Source organism: Plectropomus leopardus, chromosome 23, assembly GCF_008729295.1.
Source record: "Plectropomus leopardus isolate mb chromosome 23, YSFRI_Pleo_2.0, whole genome shotgun sequence".
NCBI lineage: Eukaryota > Metazoa > Chordata > Actinopteri > Perciformes > Serranidae > Plectropomus > Plectropomus leopardus.
In genome coordinates, this window is record NC_056485.1 from 11,924,366 (window position 1) to 11,944,807 (window position 20,442).

General features: G+C 39.2%; 1 protein-coding gene across 3 annotated transcripts in view; it reads right to left on the reverse strand.

The window, feature by feature from the left end:
* LOC121962023 (glucosidase 2 subunit beta-like) overlaps positions 1 to 20,442 on the reverse strand; it is a 154,857-nt gene that overhangs the window by 92,813 nt on the left and 41,602 nt on the right. For all 3 annotated transcript variants that reach the window (XM_042512195.1, XM_042512194.1, XM_042512196.1), the window contains exon 9: positions 7,761 to 7,847. In XM_042512195.1, the coding sequence (XP_042368129.1) occupies positions 7,761 to 7,847 (87 nt within the window). The remainder of the gene's footprint in view (positions 1 to 7,760; positions 7,848 to 20,442) is intronic.

The window sequence follows — 20,442 nt, forward strand, 5'->3', positions numbered from 1 at the left end:
AGTCTTCATCGCGTGCCACTCTCCCTGCTCGACACTGTGAAACTGAGGCAATGTACCCCATGAAATATTCACCAAAGTTGTCTTTGCTTAAAAAGGAGAGGGAGAGCCAGGGCAAAAAAAATGTGCTGCGATAGATAGATGGAGAGTCCCATAAATGCTCTTGATGTCAGGTTTGCTTAGGCCTCGATTCAAGGGGGGGCAAGAGGGAGTCCAGCAGGGGGTCCATTAAATGTTCACACAAATGTACCCCTCACAGCGCACCAGTCTTCACAGCAAAAGCCCCCAATCCCAAAAAATACTCTAACTCAGTGCTCTCTAAATATCTAAAGCATGCTTTTGCCAGTACTGCTGACACTGATGCTTCTTGCTTTTCCGAAAGAAGTGTAGAGACAATTCTTTTACTGCTGATGCTTGAGGTGGATGTATATTGTCAAGCAGCTACTGTAGTGCTGTTATCGCTAGTAAATTACAGACAGTAAATGCAAAGCTTTCAAACAGGATGTACTCTGACATTTGAAACTAAACTACTGTATGTTTACTGCCATTCTAACCAATGCTATCTATTTGCAAATACCCATCTGTGATAACTTCGAGCACAGAGGTCAAGTCTGACAATGTGACTTGTGCTGACAGAAAGTGGGAAAACTTCATAACTCGAAGGCAACAAATGCAAAGTAGAACACCACCACTGGTTTTTCTGCTTCCACGCATCAGTCAAGTTGCACTTACAGTTTACATGACTGTGAAAAACAGACATGCATATTTTCCCCCCAGCAGCACAGACGATCTATAAAACCAGCACAGTTTCAAGGTGGGCACCCAAGGTTAGTGTCACCAATTCAGTATTTGACCAAATATCTCCCTATCTTCTGTTCCTGAGATATGACGGTGAGTAATGGCCAGAAAAGTCTTATTTGCTTATTATGATGTCATGGTGTCCTTTTCCCTTTTGGATATAAAATGTCACCACTTCATTATTATATCCTATTCGACATTTGTGGAATTTTGTCACGATGAGTGAATGAATTTTTGGGTAATGTCCAAAAACATGTTTTATGAGGTCATAAAACTGCCATATTCTAATTAGTTCATTCTTAGGTCCAAGTGGACATTTGTGTCAAATTTTCAAAATTTTCCTGAAAGCATTCTTGAGACATCGTGCTCACAAGAATGAGACGTATGCAAGTTCACAGTGACCTTGACCTTTGACATATGACTGCCAAAAACTTATCAGTTCATCATTTAGTCCACGCGAACGTTTGTGCCAAAATTGATTAAATTCCCTCAAGAAGAATTAGTGAAAATGTGTTTACAAGAATGGGCCCCGAAAACCTAATGCCTTCGGCCACAGCCATCATCAGCACGGAGGCATAGAAACAAAATCAAGGCAGAAAAAATGTGATGTCCATGGTGGAAGTGAGCTGCACAAATCCCCAATGTTATTTACTGTAACTCAGGCCAACGGTAATCTAGCAACAATTTGACGAGACAAAGAAGGCCAGGTGAACATCATATAAAATTAAAGAAGAGACTGAGTAACTGGCTCTTAATTAGGCTGTATGAGAGATGCACTGAATCATAAGCAGTGTTTGCTTTTGAACCAGAAAGCACTGTCATGGTCATTGCATTTGTGATGGGCTCTGTTGCCGGGATAAGAAGTGGTATGAAAGCATGGACTGAAAAAACACTGTAGCAACAACAAAAAAGGCACATAACAAAATTAGACCCTGTATCTGTGTGAAAGGCTCCATATCAGTCACCAGACTTAATGCCGCACATTCTTTATCAAGCTCTTTTCCTGATTTTTTTTTTTTTTTTTAATTTAGATATCTCAAGAAAATCAAAGAATGGTATCACATATAAGAGAAGTGAACATATGGTGGAAACATAATGGATGCAGCAGAGCTGCTTGATCAGGCTGTGAAGAGCAAGAGACCAAGAGCTATGGAAACTGAAATGCTTACGAGTGGTTCACAACCCCTTGAGATTTTAAGTGGCACTGATGTTTAAGTGCCACATTGCAGCTGACCTGTCTCCTGCAGCAACGGAGGCTTTATTTAAGACTGCTTGACAAAAACGGTGAACACTTTTTGGAGGCTGGTTTGGTTTGCATATTGTGATGAATTAATCAGCTCCATCACGTCGGCGGAAAGTCGTTGACATAAAAAATTTACAATACCCAAAAATCCCAGAAAAAAACTTTTCACACAGAGATGATAAAATGTCAACAGAGAAAAGAAAACACAAGATGTACACGACAAAAAATTGCAAACAAACATAGCACTAAAGTAAAATATATATGCCTTCAGCTAGACATTGTAGCAAAAACACCAAATCTCACATTAATTTAAATGAACACGACATGTTGTCACATACCTGCCGATTGGCTTTGTGTGCTATATATCACTTATACCTGATGTATCGCAGATTGTTGCATGAGAAAAATCTAATGAATATTGCAATTATAGAGTAGAAATTGTAACATCATGTTTTTTTAAGCAACAGGCACAAACACGATGCATCACACACACACTCCCTCAACCATCCAGACCACTCTCTCCTGGGTGACAGTGTGACCAGGCGAGGCATGTGTTTTTGAATATGATGGGTTCCAGGGCGACAACGGAGGAACACTGCGACTAGAAAATGTTAATATATGAACCGGAGAGGTGTTAGTTTGTTTCCTGTTCAAAGTTTAACTGCGCCGCTGAAATGGTTTAACTTTCTGCTAACCGAGACTAGCCCCAGACAAGCCGAGTGTTTTAGATAAAAGCACCAGTGGCTCTGCTTTGATTTATTCATTACAATATTTATTTTAACTTTATTATAACAGTACTTTTTTAACTTAATTGTAACTGTAGCATATTTAACTTCATTATAATCACACGTTTTTAAACTTAATTATAACAGTGCTTTATCTAACTTTATCATAAAGTACATAAGCTTTATTGAAACCATACTTAATTTACCTTTATATTAACATTCTTTATTTACCTTTATAATACCAGTACTTGGTTTAACTTTATTATAACTGTGCTTAATTTAACTTTATTAAAACAATACATAAATAACTTAATTATAATGGTACTTTCACTTCATTACAACATGGCTTTATTTACCTTTATTGTAATAGTACTTCATTTAACTTAATTATAACAGTACTTTATTCAACTATATTGTACGGTAAATTATTTAGTAGTTTAGTATTTTATAAGTCTACAGTGTTTTTTATTGAGATATATATTGTGTATCACGAAATAGCCTAAATATTGCAATATTTTTTAAAGGCCATACAACCATGCCCTACCACCAGCAACACCGAAAGACCCCTGCAGAGCACAGGAAACAAGTAATACAGTCTCTTTCTATCGTTAAATACTATAGTGAGGAAAAGAAATAGCAAGGTATGTATTTACAGCTTGTGTTTATTATCTTTAAAAAAGGAGAGAGTTCACTTTGTGTGTAGACACACTCTTTTATGGAAGTAAAGAGACTACAGTCATGAAGAATTCTACAGATCTTTAAAGACAACATATTGTCTTTCTATAGTTGGTCTCCGAACTCTACTTTCCAACAAACGGGCCATTTAAGTGACACTCCCACACTGCCGCCTGATTTGTTGTAAACACAACCTTCTCGTACTCTGTGCTGCATCAGACCTTCATACTGGGCCTGTAAGAACTGAGTACACTGATCAACTGCCAGCCTGTCCTCAACAGAAACACAGGAATGAGCTTCCACAAATGATCACATTTACAAGGACAATTCGCCTTTTTCAGCACCTTTATACACTTACTTGGACATAAATGAATGAAACACTGACAATAAAGGACTAACACTCTGTATCTTTACACCCCTTTCTGTTCAGTCGAAGACATCAAACACCAGCCATCATTGCACATCTTGTGATTCACAAAAAAATGAACATCTACCTCAGGGTCATGTTTGTACACCTCTGTCAGCTAAGACTTTCAATGCCTAGGTTCTTGAAAAGTGACTGGATAATAGATAAAGGTATAGATTGGGTTGAATGGAAAGAGAACTCAAGGTATTTCAGGAGCAAGAAACCTTTTTGTGTGGACACATTTCGCTTCTTTTCTTTGTGTTTTCTCGTTTCAAAAATACTGCATAGGTTTTTGATTGTTATCTAGCACATGGGATTTAGTGGCATCTAGTGGTGAGGTTGCAGACTGTAAACAAACCAGACTCCTGTGTGCCAAGCGGGACGGAGAACTACAGCGGCCAGCGAGACAATGTTAATGGCATTATGTAGAAACAATGTTTGGTTTGTCCATTCTGGGCCACGGAAAAACAACATGGCGGACTCCATGAAAGAGGACCCTCTCTGTATGTAGATATAGACTGCTTATTCTAAGGCAATGAAAAAACAGTTCTTAGTTTCAGGATATAATACACAAATGAAAGCATAGTTATGAATATTACATTCATAATAAAGGTCCACTGTGTAGGATTAAAGGGTTTATATTGGTAGAAATGGAATATGATATAAGTTTGTTTTTCTTAAGTGTATAATAATTTGAAAAAAAATAAGGTATGGTAAAAAAGGTAAGTGTTCCCCTTACCCTAGAATGAGCTGTTTATATAAGGAGCATTTCCTAGTTTATGGAGAACAAAATATTGCACTGCCATGTTTCTACAGTAGCCCAGAATGGACAAACCAAACACTGGCTCCAGATACTGCCATTCATATTTTTGCATCAGCCACTGTAGTGTAACTGCAATTAGCAGTGCCAGAGTTACACTTTTGTAACGTGAAAGTGCTTTTTTCAGTTTCTCTAGTGGTTTAAATCACTGGATTCATTTGTTTTGGAAAGGAAACTGCCGTTGTGGATACTTCTGCTTCCGGTGTGTCTGGATCTTAAGTTATCGGAGATGTGTTGGACTAGCTGCCAGCAGTCTGTTTGTTTTGGAAAGGAAAGAATACCTCTATGGATAATTTGGCACATGATAAAAACCTCAAGAACGTCTGGATCAGAAAAAATGAGAACAAATTAACTTATGAAAAAAAAAAAGGGTGAACATGTTGTTGGTCAGCGGCCCATCCAAGAGATGCCAAACCGCTTCAGAGATTCACTGATTTGTGATGTGAAACTACTTTGTTCTGTGTTTATAGCTGTTTTAATCGCAGGGTTTGTTTGTTTCAGAGAAGAGACCTCTGTAGATAATACCTAAAAACCTCCTGAATGAAGAGAACTGAAGGAATTCTGGCCAGGAGACGCTTTAGATGGTTGAAATATGCATTTCACTGCTAGAGGCTACCAAATCCCCCTAAATTTTTATACACTTCACCTTTAACCAACAGCGCACTCTTGTAAAGGGCTCTGAACCAACAATGCCGTTTTGACGATTTATTTTTAAGAATTCCTTTGCTTTGTCGTAAAATAGCATTACAGTCATCAATCTTGCTACCAATGACAGTATATACCTATAACCAAATATGTATTGCTCATGCAATAATTCCTAAGTGATGAGAATATTTCTTAAAAAGAGGCCGTTTTGGTGATATTTTTCATGTGGGCATCAAAATTCAGACCAGCGCTGCTGCTGCCAACATTAATAGTGCAATTCAACTCATTCCATTTCACGTCCATATGTATTTCAGTTGTGTTTTCATAAAAAGACAGGGGACCGCAGTTTGCCTTATAATTCACATTCTATGATGGAGCAACACTAAGATAAGCCAGGCGGATGGTGAAATCTAATCTGAACCCCAATGTTTTTTGTCTATGGAAATGACTAGCTTCTTATCGGCAGAGTGGGTTATTTGAGCAGATCCTCGCTGTGGCTTAGCGAAAGGACTCAATCACTGCTGCCCAGCGATAGGCCTCACTTTCGTCCTCTCCCTCTCTCATCTTTTTATCTGGAGGAGCGGAAATGAAAGGATGGTATCTCGTGCTCTCCGCGTCCTCAGTTCAGGAGACGGAGAGATGCACGGACATTTTCTTTTAGGCCTTAGCTGTCAGATGAAAACATGCGGTATATAAACCTGTGCTCAGAATGAAATATGTCGGCAGTTTAGAGACTCTAAATTAACACGGACTCGAGAAAGGAAAGCATTACGAGGTTATTTGTGTTGTTGCTGTCAAGGTAGGGTAGAACCATGAGATAAATCTAATCACACTGTGGCAACTAGAGGAACATCATTGCGTCAGCTCGCCAGCGGCTACATTTACAACTCCGGAGTAATCAAGCTTGTGCACATTTCGGTTAAAGGAATACAATTTTTCCTCATTTGTTGCTTATCATCTTGGTTTTCACTTGTCTCTACATTGTTTCCTGGAGGTTATTGCACACAGTCGGTGAAGACACCAGCACTTTATTTTATTTCTTGCATCTAGCCATTGTTCAGATGTTGATTTTAAACAGACAACAGAAAGGTTTGGGCTATGGATCAAAGCAAAATGACAGAGAGAGGGAAATGTTTGAGACTATTTCAATCTACTATAAGTGTATGAAGGAAGGGATCAATGTGAGATGAGGGCTCAGTCACACAGCTTTTCTATAAGTCAATTAATAGAATTGCTGCAATCATTGGATCCATTGAAAGAGGCAAAGCTTTGGTGGACTTGGTCATGCAAGTTTTTAAACCGTTTTTACCAACTGCAAGCTGTCTCAACAGCCATTTGAGGAGGGGCAGACTGTGTCAAGCTGCAAAGATAAATGTCCTGCACCCCTGCACATTGGTTCTTCCAGCATTCACAAGACTCACAAGAAGTCACAACCAAATGTCTACCAAAGGTTCCAGCTCCAACTTTTACACGAGGACAAGTCAGTTAATTTCCCTGTGTAGCTGGGAACTAATAAATAAAGGAATAAAAGCGCTGTTACAGTTTACATCTATTCAGACCCGTATGTAGCCATGTTATTAGACAAAGAAAGCTACAAATTCTAAAACATGGAAGCTTCACACACATCTCCAACCCAGAAGCACATAAGATCTATACAGTCAGCACAGTTTCAAAGCAGAAACCCAAGATTAGTGTCATCAATTCAGTATCTGACCAAATGTCTTCCCTTCTGTTTCTCAGTTATGACTTTGACTGATGAACAGAAAAGTGTTTTTTCAAAACTTTATGACGCTACAATGACATTAACTTTAACCTTTTGGATAAAAAAATCTCATTATATAATAATAATGATAATAACAGTGAAAGTGGACATTGTGACAAATTTGAAGAAATCCCTTAAAGGTGTCCAAAGACACACGTTCACGAGAATGGGATAGTGACATCGCAGTCTCTTTTACCACCAAAATCTACGAAAAAAGTGGATGTTAATGCCAAATTTGGAGAAATTCCAATGAAGTGTTCCTGAGACACGAGTTCAAGAGAATGGAATATGCATGAGGTCACAATGACCTTTGACCACCAAAACCAAATTAGTTTAAGTCTAAGTGGACGTTTGTGCCAAATTTAAAGAAATTCCATTAAAGTTTTCCTGAAACAAGCAATTGAAATTGAAATTGAAGAAATTCCCTTAAAATGTTCCTGAAACACACATTTACAAGAATGGGATAGAAGTGACGTTTGTGCCAAATTTGAAGAGGCGTTGAGATATCGCATTCACCAGAATGGGAAAGATGAAGGGATGGACAGCAAACGACACATGGATATTCGGATGTAACAGCAGACAGGCCGGCACCCTAAAGCATAATACCTTCAGCTGTGGCTATTGCTGACGCTGGGGCGTGACAACACAGAGAAGTGGGTGGTGAAAGAATGAAGAATGATGGAGCTCACCTTGACACTGTCTCCTTTCGTCAGGATGTCCCAGAGTGTGTGCTGAAACTCGGTGAGATCCATCTGATGGCCTCCTCCCAACAAGGCCTGAGGGGTGAGAGTAGTTTTTAGTCAAAGTATGATAAACAATGTAACTGAGTAGTTGAAATCAAATTGCAGACAAACACATTTAATGTGCAAACATAGAGCCTCTGTATCTTCACAGGCACTTATCACATAAGGCTTTCTCTTGTCTTGTAAATTCTTAATGCAACCTAATACATGACCTACACCACAAATGTGCACGTCTCGTCAAACAGCACGTATACTTTATGACACATATCTTAAGATGAACACAAGCTCGCACTCTTGCATCTATTGTGAGAGTGCCTGCTGGCCCCACAGGTACGGGATTATAAAAAGTGCATTAAATAACTGATAATAAACTGCATATCATCCATCCATCTCTTTAGCTCACCTTTCAATAATCCCTGCTGTCATATCTGCTTATCTATTCAAGTCACACTCTCATTAAATCTGCTTTTACAGCCAAACCAAAGAAGTTTACTGCTTGTAAAAGTCAAATACCATTAATCACTGGATATGGTTTAGTTATACAGATATACTGCATGTTTTAATTCACTGGAGGACAAACACATCGTTCCTCCGATCTGAAGAAACTTCTGAAGGAAAAAAAAAACGGTTGAGAAATTGACAAGCGCATTAATCTGCTGCCTCTTGCCATCTGAAATGGAAGTCAGTGAGGCGGTGCGTACCAGCGGATGCCCATCAGTCACAGGACCTTGTGCAAGGCCTGAAAAAGCGGAATGTGATGCTGCTGCGCATTGGGAGGTAAAGGATGGGGACGGAGGGGTGGAATGTGGTGCAGCTTTCAGTGTTTATTCATCTGAAACAGAGTCCCCTGGAAGCCATTTTGGCAGCGATGTATCACAGCAGGCACTGACCTTTAGATACTATGCACAATTAAGCTAAGCTAATAAACACGACTGGATCTGGACATTTGGACTGGGAGGCAGGTGCTGTGAATCACCTTGGACGTGAGCGGCAAAAAAAGTTCTTTTGTGCTTAGGTAGTCTTTCTGGAGTCAAATCGAAATGTGTTTGTTTGAAATATGCTGTGTGCGCTGAGAGGAAATGAGCTGAATGCGGCTGAAGTTCACTGTTTGTTATGCAGCGTTCAGTCTTTTATCTTTTGTTATGGGTGACGCACTCTCTGCATCTTGAGCTTGGCCTTAAAAGCTCAAGTTTGGTTGGACAGATTCTGTAGTAAAACTGAGAGTATTAATCCATTACTCAATCAACATATAATTAATCTACAGTATTTCTAAATATTAACTCCTTATTTAAGTCTTTTAACAAGGAAAATGTTAAATATTTATTGGTTCCACTTTCTCAATTGAAATGATTTGCTGTTTTTCACATTATTATTCAAATGGAAGACCTTGGACTGTTGGCTGTTAAGAACAAAGACATTTGAGTACATCAGGGGTTTCAAAACTTTACTTGGGAAAAAAAAGGATCAATCAATCACAAAAATACTACCTATGTTGGACAAAGTACTGTCCCAGAAATAATTGCAATAAACGATATTGTCATTTTGAAAACATTTTATACCACTGATATATTGATTATAAGATACAACCTTTAAAAATTGTTTAAAATGAATTCTTAAGGAAGATTAGACATTGAAATTAGAATGTGAAAAAAAAAATTTAACTTCATTGTAATTATCTCCACTTAATATAAACAAGAAAGTGAACGTAAAAGTACCTTAATAGAGTAGCCCAAATTACTCTATTTGAAATTTAATACTAAATTTGGCCCACAAAAAAAGAAAAAAGAAAAAAAATGATGCCTCTTGTGACTACTAGACAAGCTTAGCAAAGAACACCACAGTTTCCTCCATAATTTACGTCCTGCCAGGAATGGAAAGAAAACAAACTTGAATAACAAGGTATCAGAGTGAACAGACCAAAATGCTACAACTGTAGGTGGGAAAAAAAACCAGAAAGTGAAACATCTTTTCAAAATTCTCATATCCTCATCTGAGCTGCATCTTTAAGAGATGTTATATAAATGTTGTCTTGTGGGTAAATTGCGCATTAAGCATCTCTCACTTTTATGCAGCAGCACAGTTAGTCCATAAACTGTATCTAAACTGCAATTTCTAAGAGATTTGACTCCTGTTATGTGGAAATTCACCAACAGTTCAGACAAATAAGCTCTACAGTTGATTCAGTTGAACTAACACGAACGCTGATATAACAGTATGCAGAGATATTGCCTTACAGAGAGAGAGAGAGAGAGAGAGAAGAGAGGAAAGATCAAATAACATTGCTACATACTGTGTTATGTTATTTGATAGACCCAGCTAGTCCCAGAAGCACAGTTCTACAAATACCACTTATATCCACCTGGCAAGAGAATATTGGGTTTCTAGTTATGAAATGCATCACCTTGCAAATATGTGGAAACAGCACAAACAAAAAGATGAGACATCTATTACAATGAACCCACACAAGTGAAAATATTACCCCTCCCACACAGTATTGAAGCATATACAGTATGTGTGCATACTAAATGTACACATATGTGATCACAGTCACATATGTAATAAAGCTGGCAGGTACTTCTGTCAGTTTGCATCATTTAAGCCTTTTTGTCACTCTGTGTCGGTATTTATGCTCAGTCCTTTACCCAATGACAAATACAGCAGAGGAGGACGTAGCTCAGATAGAAAAGTACTCGCTAGTGATCCTTGCTAGGGCTTTTCAGGCCCTTTGACAGACAAGGACGGAAACATCGACCAAAATAATAGAAGTCAGAGGCAGATTTCCCAAGACAAAAAGGACACTGGTCATCTTAGCTGATACAGAACGGTACATTCGATCCCCTGAGCCCAAAGGTCCAATTTAAAGCACAGATGGTTTTCAATGAAAGCTTTCCTGATACTTTCAGTTAAGATCTTTCTGGAACAAGTGAGACTCAAACCTCAAGTTAATTTGGTGATTAGAAATTATTCAGGCAAACCTGATGTGATTGCTCAGCACGGCTCTGTGGAATTTGGGAATTCTTCGACCCCAGCAGGAAAACGACAGGAGGTATGACCTTAAAAGGAATACTTCACCCCTGAAATTACCATTTCTGTACCAATTACTCACCCAGAGTTATGTTATATGTGGGAAGAAAACTGTTTTTCTCAAATGCCTCTGGTGAACGAAGAATCCAAAAGTAAGTAAAAGTGGGCCGTGTATAACAGTAAAATGATATCGAAACGTGCGTTGACAAACTCGTACACAACTCGTGCAGAATAATCCCAGTCTCACTTATTCGGTCGTATGCTCAGGCATTTCTAAACAGACTGCTCTTTCAGAAAGGGAACTGAACCAAAAGTGAAACTTATCATCTGTCTCTTTAAAGCCAAACCTAATTGACCAAAACAGTAATTTTACCTCGCTGAACACAGGAGCTGCTGGTCTACCGCTGCCTTGATCACTTAATTTGATTGCGTTATTGTGTGACTTTGGTGTTTTAAAGGGTTAGTTCGGACTCAGCAAAGCCACACAATAGCCCAAACAATACAAACAACCGAGGCAGTGGTAGACCAGCAGCTCATGCTCAGTGAGGTAAAATGACTGCTTTTGTCAAAAGAGCCTGGCTTCAAAGAGAGCTTAGGGCTGTCTGGCAAATACTGTGCAGATGACTGCATAAATGAGACTTGGTTCACACTGCACAAGTTCTGTGAGTTTGTAAACGGATATTTTGAAAGATAAGGTAAAAATGCCCCATATTTGCACCAATGTTAACAAATTGTCAATACAACAAGTAAAGGATATGATAACATGATAACTGAGGTAAGAGATGGCAGGCTATTCACTAACAACTTATTTAAATACAACTGGCACTAATGAGCTTTTTACCAACTAAATGCACAATTACAGTAATTGTGACTTAAGCATCAATTGATACATCTCTGAAGCTGATAAGCCACATACTAATCTTGCAATGTATCTGCCTGATTAGGCCACCTGAGGCAAAGTAATTAGGTAAAACAAAGTCAAACTTAATACTCGAAAGCGTTTTGGCCAACTTCACTTAGATCTGCAGGCGCATAATCTTAAAGAGGAAACACTGATGCAGTTGAGCTTTCAGCTTATCCATCATTTCTTTGCTTAATCAAACTGCTGCTTGTGCATATGTTAGTGTTTAGTGTGTCAGTGGAAATTGCAATAAAATTCTGTGTTTCTCGACCCAGGATCAGTTGAAACTTCAAAAAGACTTGGACCTAATTAATCAGGATGTGATAAATGTCGACACTGTGCCATGAAAAATAAATCTTTGGAAACTTTAGGGCTGCAGAGGAGTATATTTCATAAATGACAGTGGTCCCTGTGGCATTTATTCACCTGTAATAACTTGTCATCATCAGCTCTAACTTCAATTAAACAGCCCACCTATTGCGCCTTTCCAGCAAAGCTCGATTTCGGCCTTTAATGATGTAAAACTCAGGTGTTGCTGTTAGATTCTTTAACCATGCTAATGAACAGTGCCTCTTTTCTTTAGATAAAAGCAAGAAGACAGGCAGATGGATCGATATATAGCATCACATCAGTCTATATTTTGCTCAGTATCCGGGCCCAGGGAACATTTCATAAAGGCCATAGGGTCGGCTTATCACGGAGCTAAATGCCAATGTAATTATTAGTGTCTGGAGATAGTGGAAAGGGAAGCACATCCTGCGGCAGTACACATATTTAATTAATAAATGTCACTCTGTGGAGGGAGTGAGGGGAGTGTGTGAGAAAGGAGAAGGAAGCAGGGAGGTGGGGGGGAGTTAGAGTGACAACAATGCTGATTCTGACTGGAGCACACAGGCACACAGCCACACCCGCTTAACGTATAAATGCACTCTATGAAAAACACAGGAGACCGAGATTATACACGCAGGAGAACATGAGTATGATCAGGTTCTTAGTTTAACCCTTGTTATCAAAACAGCTATAGAGGTGCAGGACAGTATGCTGTCTCCAGAGAATTACGTTCACAAACCTAACCCCTGCAACTAATCTTACGTATAGTGACTTGCATATGTTACAAAAAGAAATGTGTTCTTTTATTATAGCCAAAAATGGAAAATGTTTGGAATCTTTCCCTATAGAAAGATATTATTAACAATCCTTTGTGTTTAAGGTAATGGACAGCCATCAGCGTTTTAAAATAAAGCACTAATGGCCCATGGTCAATGATGCTGATCTGGGAAATGAGGCTTTGCTTGTGCTAACTCTCGTTTGACAACCTACACTGTAAAATCTGACAAGTTGCGCTTACTTAAAATAATTTTAGAAACCGACTTGCAAAAGTAAATAGAACTATTAATCTTAATTTATGTTTACTTAATATCTACTTGTAAAATTTATTTCGCTACATTTGTTTAATTTTGTGAAGTTGGTGCAACTTAAAAATGACAAATGAAATTAACTTAACTTGAGTAAACTAAGTTAGTCTGACTGAACTTGATCATGATGAAGAGGATTTCGCCAACGGCGAAGTTAGGAGATATGTGAGTTCTGTTTTGTTAACATGTTTAAGAAATTACAAATATGATGCAACAGGTAAAATACAGAAATATAGCACAATATCCTTAGTTTACTAAAGTTGCTATAACTTAAAAAGATTGGTTTAATTTATCTTGTCATTTTTAAGTTACGGCAACTTCACAAAATTAAGTAAATACAACATTTTGAATAAAAAGTAAACTCAATAATTAGATATAAAGTAAACATAATTTATTCTATGTTATATTTACACACATTTTCTTACTTCTTCTAAGTGAAATCAACCTGTCAGATTTTAAAGTGTATTAGTGAGAACAGGCTGTAGAAATTATTTAGCAAATATTTTTTTGTATTTTCAGTGCTAAAGGGAAAGTTTGCCAGTTTTCATACGGCGTTCATCTGTGTACACTGAAATGACACAGAGCTGGTTGAACATCGATTTCTCTGTGACTATTTAACCAGTAGCTACACGTTTGGTGTTTAGTATAGCACAGACAAACACATTTTCTTTAGCTGTGTCAGCACCTTGGAAGGATTATTATCTTCTCATGAATAAGGGCGAAAAAATGAATATTTTGTGCATGTAGATATGTAATGTGGCAAATCTACAAGGCCAAACTGTAGCATCACTCATCACTGAAGTAGAACCTCTGCTGCTTTTTCATTTTGTGAAGCCATCACCGATCAACAAAAGACTGACCAGAATATCAAAAATAACTTCGTACAAAAACATCTTTTCATAGCATTTTGGCCTTTAAAGTCAGCAAACATTTCCGTCATCATGACGTCAAATCGTTGGACCCAAGTTTACTGAAATAAATGCAGAGACAAGAGAGGTGCACACTCATGCCACTGCTGTTCAGTAGCAGAAGTCTGAGTCCCGTCTTACTTTGGTGAAGGTCAGAGGGGTCAGGTGTCCTGTCTCTTTGCTTTTCCTGCTGTCAAGGAGTATACACACAACAGGCAGCTTGTCACACAGGACGCAAGTTTCCATGATGCCCCCGTGCTTCTCTCTCGCTCCTTGCCCCCCTCAATCACAACCCCCTATTTTGGAGTGCTACTTGAGTCATGACTACACCTGGGACCCTCTCGCCTCGGTGCCATTTCTGTCATTGGATCAGCTGCTGACTCCAGCCCTATATCCCCTGTCTTTTGTTCTCTGCCCACGTATTAACTCTGAGCTGCCTGGAGAACAGAAAAGCAGTTGAGGCAGCAATGAAAAAAGAAAATAGATCAAGGTCCTGGAAAGCTGAAAAAAAAAGATGTGTCTAAATGTTTCTTATGCAACAATTTCTATCCCTCTTACACATGTCTTCTGAAGGCGACACTCCTCAGCACACAGAAGTGGGTATCCTTATTTGGAAACAATAGCAGGCGTGCTTCTGAGGCAACTGTTAAGCTATTGCAAAGCAGATGCTTTTTTCTCTCGCCAATCAATTTAACACCTACACCTCCCCTCTCCTCCTTCATGCTGGCTTTGGCTCATCAGTTTTAAATGGCACAAGGCTTTCTTGCATTGTTCTTTTGACTTACTCAGAGGACAAGAAATGTCTCTGCTGAAGTAACAGCCCTATCCAGCCTTAATCACCAATAGGTTGGGTCAGCACAGACTAAAAGAATAAAGCGCAGCAAGAAAACATAGTACAAAAAGACACATTGTTGCAGTATGTGAAGACTCACTGGATTCTTACACTTCTGTAGAGGCAATTATATTTCAGAGAGTCTGTAAAAACAGGATGAAGATTTGGAAACAATTTTTTCCCCCTCTGAATCTCGCGCTAGACAGAATTGCAAGGGAAAAAGCCATCTGTGTCTGACTCTTATCCCTGGCTTCTCCAGAGCCTGGATGAGCCTGAGCCAGCAAATGTCAGTCGGATAAAGACCAAGCCTGACAGACAGACACAGGAGTTTTGTCATTCCGTGTGTCATCCCTTTGCTAGCAAGCCCAATCTTTGCCGGTCTCAAAAGCCCAGAGATGATGGGGGAAGGAAACATTCTCAGGGTGAACGTCAGGTTGTGTAACTCCTCCAAGTGCCACAATAGCTGAAACGTTGAGGACGTGCACTATTCTGGTGCCCCTGCGGCCTTTAAGAGCTTTCATTATTGTCTTATGTGCTGCACGGTGGGGTCACCATGGAAACACATCAACCGTTTCACCACTAAGGATATGAGGTTCCTCAACAAGATGTTTTTCCAGGAGCCAGTGGTCTGTCTGGGGTCAGTGGATATGAGATGTGACTTGATATTTAGAAAGAAAATACAGATTTCTGCAGTTCATCTGCAAACAAAAGCAGTTCAGAGCGATGTGTGAAGCTTTAGACTGAAAAGCCGAGCAATAAGCAGGTGACAGGGGGCCGGAGAATAATCTATTTTTGATGACTGACTTTCTTTAGAATCTTATCGTAATTTTTAATCATGTAATGCATTCGTTTTAACAAAATATTTTGAGCAAAAATTACAAAAAAAAAATTAGTCGCTCAGGTATTAGTTTTACATTTTTATAATATCTAATATCAATACCTAAAAACTATTCTTATTAAAGAGAAATTCTGAATTTTTCAACCTGAGCGCCACCCTCTCATCCAAATATGGCCACTTGTGACTGAAAAAATCTAAGATGGCGAAGCCCAAAATGTCAAACTTGAGGCTTAAAATATGAGTCCATAAACCAATGGGTGACATCATGATGACTACGTCCACTATTTTTATACAGTCTACAGGCTTTTTAGCTATATGTCATAGATTTCTATGCAGTTAGCTACAAACGCAAATCCAGGGAACTACTTTCTGTGTCTAAGTTTGTTTGGACTCGGAAAAAAGTATTTTAATTGGAAAATTTAAGTTTATTTGGTTAATGCTGCTTGCCTCTACAAATTTTGTTTAATATCATAACAACAAAGGCTACGAGTGCAAAGTTAGTATGACTCATAGCCAGAATGGCAAAAATTATGAGAATAAGACTGGGTTCAAAAACACCTTTTTTTTCCTTTTTGAGTTATAATCCTTAAAATGTTCTTAAAATCAAACCCTGGCATTCCTGCATTGGATTGAATTTGCCTTCACACAGATGAGGTATAGAGGCATTTCATGCAACATATAATCCAGTATTACATTTTTTAAATTTTATATCAGCCCTAGTATTTACTGTTCACTCTCCTAAAGCCGCATGAGAGCTGTATCAAGTTACTACTAATTCATTCCAACTACTTTCTACTGCTGCACCAATATGGCAACATTTTGAATTTGAAGTGGCCAAAAAGCGGACGTGAATCCGTCCACTGTCATTCATGGGCTCTCTTAGTCTCATCACAATTCATTCAGGAGGTGCTGCTAAGTTAAGTGCTACATCCAGTGGTAACATTCAGTATATCGATCCAGTTCTGTTTGGTTTAAATCAAACCGGTTTGAACATTTTTACACCAGCCCACCGTAGCACAGAAAATACACCTACAAAATGACACAAGTAATTTAAGTAACAGGCTCCACATCCTCCGACACCTCACTAAGGTAACCAGTTCCTGGTAGCAGTACAAAGCTCTGCTGCAAGTGAAAAACTAGTCACTCTGTGCACAGCATAAAATAATTTTTACTGACTTATTTCAACAACTAATGTCTGTCTGGCTAACGTTGCTAAAAGGGAGGATTTATTTGTACAAAACCCTACTTTTTTTCACTAAAAAAACCTAAGCACAGTGTCATCTGGCTGGAAGGAGATCACCGGGAAGCTGAAAGTTTCTGCTAAGGTAAAAAACCATTTCTACGAACAAGCTGATCTCCAGCACACAGCTGATAGCTAACATTATCTGGTTTGTTTACATTAAGTTACACATGTATCTGGCATTACGCAACGCTACATGCTAGTTTGTTTGGCTTAATATCAAACCGGTTTGAAAATTTTAACACCGGCCCAGCCATAAAAGTAGCCACTTGTCAAGCTTTTGCTGCAGTATTAAAGCGTACTTATCACTACAACTGAGCACAGTTGTCGCCAAATTAACCAGAACTCAAATCTTCAGGAATACAACTTAAATATTATGACTTTAACTATATCAGCCACTCCAACTTTACAGTAACAAGAAATGCATATACATAAAATAAGCCGATTATCCACTTCCTGTCATTAGCATAACTTATAAATAATCCCTCTAAAATGTTCCTGAAATGTTCGGGGGGTATTTAGAGAGTACTCCCACTGCTCAAACATCCTCTCTGTTCTTGTGATACAGTGCAAGATCACTGATCAATGCATTCACCTGGGAAGCACCAGCATAGATTGTCCCAGAGGAAACCAAAGTCTATTCTCTCTGGACGTTGCTCATTGCACAGTGTGTACCCTGTTCTTGAGAGCTGCAGTTACACGGGTGCAACATCAATAGTATTTGTCAAGTGGTTAAAGCTGATAAGAATACAAACGATTGCCTTGAGCTTGCTTTAAGGCTGGTTTGTCAGTACAGCTTGTAAGACAGAATTTTCAGCGATGGAGTCAAAGCGGTACAAACACAGCTGTGCGATTCAACTTTCTTAAGTCTGACAGTGTAGTATTTTTTATACGTCTCACTTTTCTTCCCATTATTTATCATACTTCACAGGGATGCTATAAAAACAAGGGAATACTGTCGAGAACCAACTGTAAATAGAAAGCAGGTAAAGAAAAAAGTGGCGGATAAACAGATAGAGTGAAGACTGACTGACAGATACAGACTCCTCTTGATATAAGACCTCGTTCAGGACTTGTTGGAGCAGCATAAAACGATGCCTCTTCACTTTGCTCCTTCCCTCTCTTCCCTTTGACCTCCCACTGGTTCCATTACCTGTGCCACCCGCGCGACCTCGAGCGCATCCAATCACGGCAGTTACATAACAAAACACGAGTGCGGAGGAGATTGGAGGTGCAGAGGAGCAGGGCAAGGCAAGAGATTGAGGAGTGTCAGGTGTGCAGCCTGAAACAAATACAAAAAAAAAGTCTTTCGCAGCCACCACCCAAATCAGTCGTTGCGCCCCTCCTCTGCCTCCCCTCACTGTTCTCCTATCTCAAAAGAACATGACACGTTACAGCATTTTTTTAGCAGGTCAGTTTTCTCTACCTCAGCTCTACAAACCGCATATCAACTCCACCTCTGGTTTCAGCCTGTCATTTCACATTATATAGCTTGAAAGCACTCCAGCTGGGAAGCAAAAATATGACGCGTGTGATGGGAGGTGATGAATGGTACTGAGGGGGGAAAGGCGCAGACAACCCCCTTTTTCCCCCTCAGCTATCCCAGCCGGCCTCATATACCCCAGCAGGCTTTTAACACAAGACTATAATCTTGTTGGAATACAGAAACGGATATGCAAAACCCGTATGTGGCTGCCAGTGTTTACGACCATGATTCTGCTCGCCTGCACATACCTAATTCCGCCATCTACGTTGCTGAGATCACACAGTGTAATCTGTGCATGGTTTACCTTTACCACTGTGTAATCCACAAGCAAACACAGCGTGGTATGGCAAGCCTGTGCATGCACTGTAAAGCAACATCATGGCCTACATCCATACTCACTTCAATGAAATCCTAAGTACAGCTTAGGTCTGCAGATACCAAACTTCTAGGTTACTCTCAGTGACGTAAGAGCATGCATTGCTCCATATAAAGGCATTTCAGAGAGTTAAATACAGAAAGTGCAAAAAAAAAAAAAAAACCTGCACTTGCAGTCCCATCCAGACCCAAAACTCTCCCCAGAACACACACACACAAAATCTTAGAATCAGTGCAAGCTTACGAAACCTTGCCACAAATGTATGAAAAAGGAAATTCTTGGAGGCAGAGAATTGTTCATTTCGGAACAGGAGGGATCTCTCTCTCTTTTTTTGAGAGAGCGAGGCAGGAAAACAGCACCAGAGGCCCAGCCCATGACAAAACAAAGAGATTAAATGACCTGTGAATGTGACTTTCCATTTTTCCATAAGCTCACACTCAGCTTAGAGGCCTGCTGCCCCCTTCTGGAGGATGGCTAGACATCATCAGGCAAGATGTGCTATAAAGCCTCTCTTTCTATTCATGTGATTTGAATTATAATACTTTGGCTTGATTAAATGTGCAACAGTTATAGTCAGGGTTATGCTTTGACTCTAGATGGACTCGGCAGTTTATGTGCAGCGTTGTATAAAAAGTCAAATGCCATTATACTGTATTAAACACAACATTTTAAAAGCCTCCTCTCTGATTCAATATGCATCTCTAAATCTATCTCTTCACTGAAATCTTGCACGTTCACTCAGGAGCCTAATTCTTGCCTTCAAGATAAAATAGCTGAAATCTGCCCTCTTGGTACACAATACAAAAACAGAATGCTAATATGCCGGGCCCCCCTCTGAAGTGAGATTTCAGTGTTGGCTGAGGCCAAATGTCAACCAGCCCAAACAGATGGTGTGAAGAGCCGGGCCGAGCGGCTGACCTTGGTTGGTAGTGACTCGGGGTGGGAGGGCAACGCGAGGTGCTGGGTGTTTGTTTTCTGTGTAGTGGTGGATGTTGTGAACATCAAGAGAGCTCAGTGTTGTTGCCAAGAAAGAGAGGTGAAGTCACGTCAGGCCGGCTTGCTTTGCAGGTGTGCTTTCTGGCTCGGCGGGATGCTGTCAATCTGTCACTGTGACAGAAAGAATGTCACAGATGGGTAAATGGTATAGGAAAGGTTTTTGCTGTTGATAACTATAATCGTGTTATGGAGAGTCTTTTGACATAGCTTTTCTTCTAAATGACTTAAAATGCCTACTTTATTATCCAAATTGTACATTTTTAACATGACAACAGTTTGTTTCAGCATTAATTACTGTATATCTTTCTTTTATCCATATTCATAATTTTTGAGACAATTTTGTTTATAGTATTCAATAATATTGAGTTTCGATGTTTATTCTTGATCAATTTCTTTTTAGAGTCCATAGAAAGAAAAAATTAAAATTTGTGAAAATTCCACAAAAACTTGGCCAAATCCCTCTGCTGGTGAAGATCATGTGATATGGTTAAAACCTCCAGAACAGCAATTAAATTAACATTAAACCAGCACTACTTTTGTATTTAAACACTAAAATACTCAACTGTTTTACATCATAATAGATAAAAGCCAGTATAAGATTAGAATAGACAT